The sequence below is a fragment of the Schistocerca americana genome, chromosome 6 (genome assembly GCF_021461395.2).
Source record: "Schistocerca americana isolate TAMUIC-IGC-003095 chromosome 6, iqSchAmer2.1, whole genome shotgun sequence".
Taxonomy (NCBI): domain Eukaryota; kingdom Metazoa; phylum Arthropoda; class Insecta; order Orthoptera; family Acrididae; genus Schistocerca; species Schistocerca americana.
Window position 1 is genome coordinate 23,610,111 of NC_060124.1, and position 12,116 is coordinate 23,622,226.

A 12,116-nucleotide genomic window follows, 5' to 3' on the forward strand; every position below is an offset into this window, starting at 1 on the left:
GTAGCGTCTCTAAGGAAAAAGGAGACAGAGGAAAATCAGGGCTTAACGGCTTGTTGACATCAAGGTTGTTAGTGACGGAGTACTACGTCGGTTGGGATCAGTATGAGGAACCATCCTGATATTTAGACAAACCATGAAAAACCTAAATGTGGGTTGTCAGACGGGGATTTGAATCGAGTTTCTCCAGAGCGCAATTCCAGAGCCTTCACTGCTACGCCACTTCCCTTAATGCAGCCAAACTCCTTTCACAGGAGAAAGTAAAGACTTCACCTACTCTTAAGTTAGTTTGGAGGTGTTATGCTCTCGTCTTCCTCGAACCTGTGAATGGATTTAATCGCCCAGCTATTTGGCTACCTACTGCTTAATGTGATTTTCAAATTACGACGCGATGTGGGATTTTCCCACGAAGATAGCGTTTCAACGGTGTAACCAATGTTGACTGACAGAAGAAGTTCTAAGACGTATCGGAAATCAAAGTTCGACTCGATTCCAATCGAACGCTAGACCTCCCGCATGCAAACCCAAAACGCTATCCGCTGCACCAACAGCACATCACTACTCCCATATACTGACAGACGAAGTTACTGTACATGTGATTACAGTGTTGCTAGATTGCCATATATGTATAGTGCAGGTTACCAATCTTTGACGTCCATTTACTGCCGGAAATATGCGCAGGACGATATTTTGTGGCAGACACTTTTGTATTGCTAGTATGTAGGGAATCGCGCTGTGAATTCCTAGTGCGCAAATTTTTCTTCACCCTATATATAGGCTGGCGCACTTCAGTAACATGAAAAATCGCAAAAAGAATGGCGATGGTTGCATCGCAATACGTCATTCACATCCCGAGATATTGCAAAGCTTAGTTGAGGCTTGAAATAAACGAAAGTCTCCGCAAGCGTGACCCCCCCCCCCACCCCCACCCCCCACCCCGTTGCTCATAATCGCGATGTGAGTGACGAGTGACGTACGTTACAAGGGTCGAAAGTAATGTTAGGATTTCCTGCCACAAACACTGTTATGTGCGGATCACGCTCGTATCGCGGGACGTGCAATAGCAAAGCGTTTAACTTATTTCAAGCGTAAACTTCGCTTTTCAAGTTCTCGGGATGTAACTGACATATTGCGATGCAACCAATGTCTTTCTTTTTGTGATTATTCATGTTACTGAAGTTGGCCACCCTATATATAGGTTGAAGAAAAATTTGCGCACACGGACTTCACAGCGCAATTCCTCACACACTAGCGATACAAAAACGTGTGTCACAAAATTATATAGGCTTGTGTTGTAACTAATATTTACTTACGTTTTAGAATGTTTCGCAGCATTTCTTTCAAATTTTCAAATGTGTGTGAATTCGTAAGGGACCAGACTGCTGAGGTCATCGGTCCCTAGACTTACACACTAGTTAAACTAACTTATACTAAGAGCAACACACACACCCATGGCCGCGGGAGGACTCCAACCTCCAAAGGGAGTGGCCGCGCGGTCCGTCACATGGCGCCTCAAACCGCGCGGCCACTCCGCGCGGCAGTATTTCTTTCATGAGCCTCTGTCTTATATTCATACCAGTAAAAGTGGTTTTCAATATATAACAGAGATATTAGTGCTGCCATTTTTTTCGCAAAGTGCGTTTCCAGTGCTGTTGCGCTTTCGGTACTATGCTGCGTTTCCCTAGATGTGTTCCAAGTGCCAAATCATGGCGAAAATGTTTCAGGCATTCGTTACTAGATGGCGCGTGGTCTTCGTGCCAAGCAGCGGTCTGTAGGGCTCCAAGCGTCAGTGCGTCAAGCTGACGTCCTGTTAGCCTTGAATAATTTGAAGAGATGACAGGCACATTTTTGGCTGCGACAGATTTTGCAATTGTGGAGAAACGAAGAAGGGTAAACAAGGCCGCTGTTTCGCAAGATCTACACAAGGTTGCCGTGTCGGCTAAAGCTATGAACCCACTCCACGCAATTCCAAAGCGTGCAACTGGCCTTTTTTGATTTTAAAGATGCTACTGAAACATTGTTATCACGGCAACGACGTGTACTCCCCAAATGAAGTACAATCACAGTGTCCCATACTCATCGATCACAAAACAGTTATTAAAAATTCTTCCGCTGAAACAGAAGAACAGGAAAAATATCGGTGTATTCAAAAGAGGAAAGACCTTGGCTGGTGTATACCTTGCTGTACTTCATCTGAAAGACCAACCATGTTTGCCGGCCGGAGTGACCGAGCGGTTCTAGGCACTACAGTCTGGAACCGCGCGACCGCTATGGTCGAAGGTTCGAATCCTGCCTCGGGCATGGATGTGTGTGATGTCCTTAGATTAGTTAGGTTTAAGTAGTTCTAAGTTCTAGGGGACTGATGAGCTCAGAAGTCCCATAGTGCCCAGAGCCATTTGAACCATTTTTTTAAAGCAACCATGATTATCAATTGTAAAACGGGAAGACTTGTTGACGATGTTGCCACTTCTTCCTCAACAGCACAGGGCGCTTTACAGTAAACTGATCTCAAGAACGAAGTTGCGTAAGAAACAGAAGTCAATACTGAGAGATATTTTGCTTGAATTTAATTTTTTTTTTCTTGTTAAAGAATTAAAAGCTGTGAGAAATGTTTTTTTTTTTTTTTAATTAAGAGTTCTACTACTTAAAACATTACTGCTTTATTGCTGTACTTGTACTATCGCAAATAAAACTTAGTGCCTCAGCGTTAATGGCACTTGTAGGAAACTGTCTTTTTGGCACTTGGAACCAGTCGGATTCCTGTTACGCCACTTAGAACACTCATAATAAATTATTTTATAATTTGTTCCATTATTTTTTGCAGTGATGAAGTGAGCAGCATAATTCTATAGTATCAGAATACTTTCTCACTTTTTGTGGATACTTGTTCTGAACAAAAAGAGATGCTGTTTTGTAGGGAGCACATTGTGCTCATGTGGGAGCGAACTAGATGGTTGTAAAACAATAAAATGGTAGCCAAGATCGCAGGAATTCTTTTCATTCCATGATTACCGCTTTCGGCGAAACTAAAGCCGCCATCATCGGATCTTAGGACACATACAGGTTACCCTATTTGGGTAGTACCTAGCTTGCGTTTGTAAGTGATGGACACACTTAACATTTATAATGTCATCTCTCTTGGACGTCTATGTGCTACTTACGACAATTTTGTAAGGACTGCGTGTTATAGGCAACTATTAATATCACCATTGAAACTTCCTGGCAGATTAAAACTGTGTGCCAGACCGAGATTCGAAGTCGGGGCCTTTGCCTTTCGCGGGCAAGTTCTTTACCAACTGAGCTACCCAAGCACGACTCACGCCCCGTCCTCACAGCTTTACTTCTGCCAGTACCTCGTCTCCTACCTTCCAAACTTTACAGAAGCTCTCCTGCGAACCTTGCAGAACTAGCACTCCTGAAAGAAAGGATATTGCGGAGACATGGCTTAGCCACAGCCTAGGGGATGTTTCCAGAATGACATTTTCACTCTGCAGCGGAGTGTGCGCTGATATGAAACTTCCTGGCAGATTAAAACTGTGTGCCAGACCGAGACTCGAAGTCGGGACCTTTGCCTTTCGCGGGCAAGTGCTCTGCCAACTGAGCTACCCAAGCACGACTCACGCCCCGTCCTCATAGCTTACCCGCGAAAGGCATAGGTCCCGAGTTCAAGTCTCGGTCTGGCACACAGTTTTAATCTGCCAGGAAGTTTCATATCAGCGCACACTCCGCTGCAGAGTGAAAATCTCATTCTGGGAATATCACCATTGTTTGCCTTGGATGTTGTAACCTGTATGTGTTCTAAGATCCGATGATGGCGGCTTTAGTTTCGCCGAAACTGGTAATCATGGAATAAAAATAATTCCTGCGACCTCGGCTACCAGTTTTTGGTTTGAAAAAGAGATACATTGCGCTTAGAACGTGAGATCGAGGCCCGAAACGTGTCAGCTTTGGACGGTTCCGTGCAGCCGTGCTGCGGCCGGAACTGCAGAGGCGCGCCGCACTGCCGCCTCCGTGGCTGGCCCTCAGGGTCCGAAGAGTTGCGTCTGCAGCGCCGCTGCCGCTGCCGCACCCAGCCGACCATCCCGCAGCCGCCGTCACGCGTGAAAGTGGTTTCGCCGAGCAGATCACGGCCGGGCCGCTTTCTCTGTTCGCGAGCGCTCAACCCGCGCTGCTCTTGAAACACATGGGCCTGCCGCTCCTATCGGCGACATCTTTCATTAATGGTGGTTGCTACTATCACCTGCGTTCTCCGCTCGAGACCTTAAAGTACGATTCTTGGCTGACGGAACTACTTTGGTGTCTGCAGACATAAATATGAGCAAAGAAAGTTGGGTGAGTTAGAGAAAAATATTGGAAGTGCAGCAATGAGGGCGGTGCGTGAGTCGTAAGCTGCCCAAGTACAATGTACCGATGCACAATTTTCTCAAGATCTCAACTGAATGAGCTGCAGAGAGAACACGAAACTCCTTCAGCTAAACATTGGAAATGGAATATTTTTTTATGATGCTGAAGAGTTCGCCTTCGAGCTATCAACACTATCACCTGATGGAAGAAAACAATTGAGAAAATTGTCTTGAGAAACGCTAAACAAATCATCATCATCATTTAAGACTGATTATGCCTTTCAGCGTTCAGTCTGGAGCATAGCCCCCCTTATAAAATTCCTCCATGATCCCCTATTCAGTGCTAACATTGGTGCCTCTTCTGATGTTAAACCTATTACTTCAAAATCATTCTTAACCGAATCCAGGCACCTTCTCCTCGGTCTGCCCCGACGCCTCCTACCCTCTACTGCTGAACCCATGAGTCTCTTGGGTAACCTTGCTTCTCCCATGCGTGTAACATGACCCCACCATCTAAGCCTGTTTGCCCTGACTGCTACATCTATAGAGTTCATTCCCAGTTTTTCTTTGATTTCCTCATTGTGGACACCCTCCTGCCATTGTTCCCATCTACTAGTACCTGCAATCATCCTAGCTACTTTCATATCCGTAACCTCAACCTTATTGATAAGGTAACCCGAATCCACTCAGCTTTCGCTCCCATACAACAAAGTTGGTCGAAAGATTGAACGGTGCACAAATAACTTAGTCTTGGTACTGACTTCCTTCTTGCAGAAGAGAGTAGATCGTAGCTGAGCGCTCACCGCATTAGCTTTGCTACACCTCGCTTCCAGTTCTTTCACTATGTTGCCATCCTGTGAGAATATGCATCCTAAGTACTTGGAACCGTCCACCTGTTCTAACTTTGTTCCTCCTATTTGGCACTCAATCCGTTTATATTTCTTTACCACTGACATTACTTTCGTTTTGGAGATGCTAATCTTCATAGCCTAGTCCTTACATTTCTGATCTAGCTCTGAAATATTACTTTGCAAACTTTCAATCGAATCTGCCATCACAACTAAGTCATCCGCATATGCAAGACTGCTTATTTTGTGTTCACATATCTTAATCTCACCCAGCCAGTCTATTGTTTTCAACATATGATCCATAAATAATATGAACAACAGTGGAGACAGGTTGCAGCCTTGTCTTACCCCTGAAACTACTCTGAACCATGAACTCATATACTTAAAATGCAGACTGTTTCTAAAGTGGGCGGGGGCTACTCTTATTTCCACTTGATAAGGCCAGTGGGTTTTTAGAAAATGGTTCAAATGGCTCTGAGCACTATGGGACTTGAGAGCTGTCGTCATCAGTCCCCTAGACCTTAGAACTTCTTAAACCTAACTAACCTAAGGACAGCACACACATCCATGCCCGAGGCAGGATTCGAACCTGCGACCGTAGCAGTCGCACGGTTCCGGACTGCGCGCCTAGAACCGCAAGACCACCGCGGCCGGCAGTGGGTTTTTATTTTTCAGCTCTACATACGAGAATGCAATGAAAACCAGAATTTTTTACGTACATAACTTGAAGTGTCTAATGATAATGACTAAGATTGTTTTAAAATTTGAAAAAGAGTGCAACACTTTGTAAAAAAAAAAAAAAAGAGGAGGAGGGCGGGAGAGGGAAGTGTGTGTGTGTGTGTGTGTGTGTGTGTGTGTGTGAGAGAGAGAGAGAGAGAGAGAGAGAGAGAGAGTATAGGAGCGTTGGTTACGAAAGGTAAGGTTCAGTGTTTGAGTCCCGATCCGACGACAGTTTTTATTTGGCAGGGAGTTTCATCAGTACATCTAGTTATTCTAAACAGACATATTTAGTAGGTTTACGGATAGTCGTCTGGGAAACATATGTCGGTCCATCATCTTAAAGCTGTTGGTAACAACCGTCAATAAATCGCTTGAAAGCTAGGAATCCTGGGAAGAACATCGTATTAAATACGAAATATACCTCAAATTCACGATAAAAATGTATCTGGGATGTTGTGTAAAAAAGATGTCAGTAACAAAAGGGTCTTCGGGTGTGATATCTGGTAGATATAGCAACAATACTGTAGGAATTAATCTTAGTAAGTATGTAGGCCTACATATTTTCCGTAATCAGGTTCGTCCTGCCGTTGTGGCAATAGGAGCTACTTCGATATGGACAGAACTTAAATTTTTCGTTAATTACGTTAGCTGCCGTCAGAGGCTGATTGATTGGGAGAGCAACAATGGTAATCAATTTTCTTGAAGTGACGCAGAGACAGGTGAAGCGACGTGGCTGGCTGTTGCCTCCGACAGTAGTAGTTCTCGCTGGTCAGTAAACTGGAGATGTAGTAGCGGGGTATTGCGTCCAAAGATAACTAGTATACAAATTGACCGAACGTACGGTTAATGGCTCTACATCAATATCAAGGCTCTGCATTCAACATTAGGTGCGCAACAAAGAGGTAACACAAGACTTGTATCCATCTGACACGATTTAGGTCTCCATGCTTTCCCCAAGACTCCGGTAAGGTTCTCATCTTAAGGCCACAACCGACACCTTCCGACGATTGTTGCTTCGGAGCAGCTTTTTCTCTGTTGAAACCCAATTGGACAAAGTATTGATTCCAAATCTTCATTACCATTTCATCAATTTTTGGTTCTTATTCCTGACATGGTGATGATAGACAAATATGTGTGAGAAACAAAATGGAGAGATTTTTGCTAAGACACTTGATTATACTGGCAAGGACGCAAAAGAAAGACCGCAAGGAAAGTCAAAGCTCATGGTTTGGAACACTGTGAACTGAAGAAATTTATTGTGGGTACTGGAGCTCAGTATGTGATAGTGACTGCTATGAAACAGAATTGGATGGGAGGGGCATTTGGCGAGGCAAAGCGAAGGAAGTGCTAAGAAACAACTAGGCGCTGATTTCTCATAAAATAGATGGTCAACGTCAGGAAACAGGTATGACATACCTGAATGCACATATGTGTCTGTCAAAGTACATAAATATAATATAAATAATCGGGAAATTACAGTAGAATGCACGGTGGATAGTCGTTCGTAGTGTCACTTTTCCCAGTTTTGCTGTTGCGCTGGCGAATGAGTGTGAGAAAAATTACTGTGTGTCTCCATATCCTGTCTTACATTTCGTGGTCATCACGCGAGATTAAGAATCGAGATATAAGAATCATCGTAACAGTCTTTGGGTCGTTAAAATGGCTATTAGCATTCACCAAAAAATATGTAATTATATGTATTGTATTATTTATGTTATCCTCCCTTATAATAATATACAGATGCTACGCACAACGGTTCCTTCTGGAGTCAGAGCTCATTATAAAGACTTGTATAACACCATAAAGGTTAGGTTAGTGTTGTTTAACGTCCCGTCGACAACGAGGTCATCAGAGACGGAGCGCAAGCTCGGGTTCGAGCTTTCAAAGGAACCATCACGGCATTTGCCTGAAACGATTTAGGGAAATCACGGAAAACCTAAATCAGGATGGCTGGAGACGGGATTGAACCGTCGTCCTCCCGAAAGCGAGTCCAGTGTGCTAACCACTGCGCCACCTCGCTCGGTACACCATAAAGTAGACGATCTTAATAGATGGAGTATTTTGGACGAAATTTTTATCCGCCAGTGGATGATGGATGTAATAGATGTAAGTACCATGAGAGAGGGAGAGAGACACAGAGAATGAGCGAGTGAGAGAGAGAGAGAGAGAGAGAGAGAGGAGGAGGAGGAGAAGAAATTCGCAGATTGGGGGATATATTTTCAGTGGTCGAAAGTAACTTTGTTAATTCTTTATGAAGTCCATATTGTGTGTATACTTAGCTTTATGACACGTCTTCACCTTCGTGAAGGGACATATATATGATGCTGGTAATATGTGGTCTAAGAATTAACGTCTAGACAAGCCGCTACAGTCGCATATTGTTCACTGTTTTAATTGTTTTCCTCTTCAGACAAGACCAATTTCAGACATTCGTTGCTCATATGGCAAGACGTGAAAGGTTCAGAGCTCCATAATTACGTAAATTAAAACTCTATGGTAGAGGGGGTGCCGAGTCCTGATGGTAACACGTGCTAGGAACAAACGTCTGCTCAGGAATATCGTCAATGCCAAGTGACGATGGCGACGAGACCATTAATATTTGAAGACGCTAGCGTCTGACGAGAGAAATTAGTAATGCAGCAAATAATACGCGGCTTGTACCGGTTTATCTGCATATTAATTCCCAACAGTCATCGTCTACCCCTGCAGGCGACGCCAGCGTCTGCTAAGCTTAAGGATGTATGTGATGGGAAGTGTTAATAAATGACGATTATCATCTCACGTTAGTAAGCAGGTCTCTGCGGCGGGATGGCAGGTGGCGTGTTGGGCAAGCGCGCACGTTCTGAGTGGGGGGATTAGAGTTTTGTGCCGCCGACCGTTTTAGTGTGATCTGTGCCACTTCAATGGCAGGGTGGCTTTGGGGAGAGCGGTGCTGACCTTTGACCTCGGCGATGTGCGAGTCGTACTGAGAGCGGCTGCGCACGGCCTCTAGGCGCGCGGCGATGCTGCGGAACTCGGCGCCGTCGCTGCTGTCTTCGGAGACGGAGCCGGCGCCGGCGCGCAGAGATGCCAGCGAGGGCGACTTGGACAGCGGCGGCGACGCCGACGCCGAGGGCAGCTCGACGAGCGTGCGGCGCACGGTGACGCGCTCCACGGTGACCATGCGGGGCCCTCCGGCCGAGCCGCCCTCCTCGGTCACCTTCTCCACGGTGGTGACGGTGCCCTCGGGCAGCGGCGACCGCAGCAGGCGCTGCTGGGCCGCCGCCACCGCCTCCGGCGCCGCCGCCCCCGCCGCCTCCACCTGGCGCCGGCGGCGCTCCTCGGCTATGCGGCGCTCCACCTCGGCCACGTCGACCAGGCCGCCCTCGGGGGCGTCGCCGCCGCTGCCCCTCGTCGTCCACACGCGCTCGTAAAACGTGACGCGGTCCTTGAGGCGCTTGCCGCCTCCTCCTCCTCCTCCTCCGCCGCCGGGGTCCTCCGACATGGCGAGCGGGTTTGTGTGTGTCTCTCTCTCTCTACCGCATGAACTAGTCGACCACACTGTCCGGCTGTCGGCTCGAGACTGGCGGCGCGCTGCCCCTTGCAGCTAGACGGCCGCCGCCGCGGAGGGCCACAGTGCGCATGCGCGCGGTGCGCTGCCCCCGGCAAGTAGGCCACCGCGCACATCGATCGGTACCGACAGGGACCTGCATTGCCGGCCAGCTGATAGCGCCTCTCTCGTACTAGAACACTCTATGACGGCCGATAGAAAAGCGACCGCGGGGTCCGAGTGGGCTCGCGAGCGCGGAAACCTCGCCGGGGCGACGCCCTGCCCCGTTGAAACTCCGCAGCATCCGCGGAGCAGATGAGACTCGGGCGGGACGGCGTGCGGCTCGCTCAACCAGAGTGTCAGAGGTCATGGTCCGGTTCCGGTAGGAGGCGCATAGCGGCACACTGCAGACTTTCGCCCGCGTCTGTCCAACTTGGGCGAATTCACACGGAGATCTAACAACTAAACCTACCCAAGAGACAAATTTCCATTTTGATCGGCTTTGAAGGTGTAATAGTGTAGAGCAAAATAAAAAAAACATTTTTTATACGTGCCCATATGCTCGTTAAGAGGGCGAAACGCCCTCTCTAAAAAGTGGAGTTTCAAACAACTTAAAAAAATCCAAAGCACCACGTACAGTGATATAGTGATGTTTCTGACAAATGCAGCGCTGGAATATCGCTTCATCATATATGGCTGAATTTGGTATTCAAATGGTTCAAATGGCTCTGAGCACTTTGGGACTCGACTGCTGTGGTCATCAGTCCCCTAGAACTTAGAACTACTTAAACCTAACTAGCCTAAGGACATCACACACACCCATGCCCGAGGCAGGATTCGAACCTGCGACCGTAGCAGCAGCGCGGCTCCGGACTGGAGCGCCTAGAACCGCACGGCCACCAAGGCCGGCGAATTTGGTATTAACGATGGAATACGCTTTTGCTATCAGTCAAATATCGCAATGAAGAGCCAAATACTGGGGAGAAGGGATTTCGAAAAAAGAGAAAAAAACGACTTTTTCGACAAATCTCGGTGCTGCGTTGTGAACTAAATCAAAAACAATAGAACTTTTATTTGAAGTTTTTTAAATCTGTTACCGTCTCAGCAATATTCATTCAGAAATATTAAACTCAATTCTTTTTCAAGGTAGTGTTCTGCCCCCTTAGTGGCCGTTTGGGCATGTATAAAGAAATATGTATATCTTATTATGCTCTATACTACAACATATTCAAAGCTGTTCAAAATCGAAGTGTATACCTAGCGTAGGTTTACTTGTAAGTGGAGCGCACTTGATCCCGAGATAATGCCCGATATTAAGAAATCTCTGTATTTTATGTGAGGCTATTACCACCGTAGCACCCGCCTCCATAGCCGAGGTCACTCCGGCGCGGCATCTCAGCGTTTTGGCTCAGAGGGTTGGCTGCCCTCTGTAACTAAAAAAAAAAAAAAAAGAGTGAAATATTCGATGATCAACAACAGGTGTCATATGACGTCCCCCCCCCCTCCCACCCTCTCCGACCAACTGCAGAGAACAGAGAACGCAAAAAAAGTCGCTAGCGCACGCCCGTGCGGTGGCACCCGATGTGGTGGTAAAGTGGTTCGAGTACTGATGGTGCATGAAATTTTCGCTGCCACTATAGGGCCAGTTATGGGAGGAGAGGTGGTCGACTAAAGTTCCTGATCACCAGACGTTGTACCAATGTGCTTGATTAAACTCCAAACCTTTCTGCAGAGTCTCATAAGCAAGGACATGTGACACGGTTGAACACCACCACCACCACGTCGTCGCTGATCCTCTCTCCACTATTTTTGCCCTCTGTATTTCTTCGTTAATTTCACACGCTGTTATTTCTAATAGAGTTTTGACTATTTTCTTTATTATTAGCCTCCTCTTGGTTTTTTTCTCAAAATGTTTCCAAAATCATGCTGTCGTATGTTATATGTGCTACGTGGTAACAGTTTTCACCTGTCACTAACAGAACATACCATAAACGTCGTCAGTATGTGATATAACGCCATGTCGTAAATAAGATGATAGCAAAGGCGTGGGGCTATTGAATAGATATTCACAATACTTTAGTAGTAGGACATTAGCATGGTATTTTTAGAAACTGAACTGATACAACTTTTATATTGACATATTTTTTTTTTAATAAGAGGTTGCCCTGTTTAATCACAGTGTTTTACCTTGTTCTTGGCGCAAAATGTGGGACTACGCTAGAGTGTGACACACACACACACACACACACACACACACACACACACACACGTGTGTGTGTGTGTGTGTGTGTGTGTGTGTTTTATATGTATAAATCATTGTAAATTATGTTAATTTGACGTATAAACTAACTGCCAGTACCATTAGATGATACTCAAAATACATAAAGTGGATAATATTACTGCATAAATATTTCGTGCCTGCAACTATATAAAAATTGTAATTTTATGTAGATATTTTACTTGAACGTAAAGACGTTCATTCATTTCACGGCAGCAATAACAGATCGAGGATTTTGTTAACACATATTCAATATGCAATGATGCAATGAGACTGTATTATAACGCACTGACAACTTATGATTCTTTAATGGCTACAGGTCAGGATAGAAGTCTTGGAATCGGTCATGACATTACAAAATTGAAGAGAATGTAATTGCAGTCTGAGACTGATTCGTTCTT

At 45.9% G+C, this 12,116-nt stretch overlaps 1 protein-coding gene across 1 annotated transcript in view; it reads right to left on the bottom strand.

The window, feature by feature from the left end:
• The window catches only part of LOC124619377 (nesprin-1), a 635,455-nt gene extending 626,003 nt beyond the window's left edge, over positions 1 to 9,452 (bottom strand). The window contains exon 1 of the mRNA XM_047145705.1: positions 8,846 to 9,452. Within this exon, the coding sequence (XP_047001661.1) occupies positions 8,846 to 9,392 (547 nt within the window). The 5' untranslated portion in view covers positions 9,393 to 9,452. The remainder of the gene's footprint in view (positions 1 to 8,845) is intronic.
• Between the last annotated feature and the right edge of the window lie 2,664 nt (positions 9,453 to 12,116).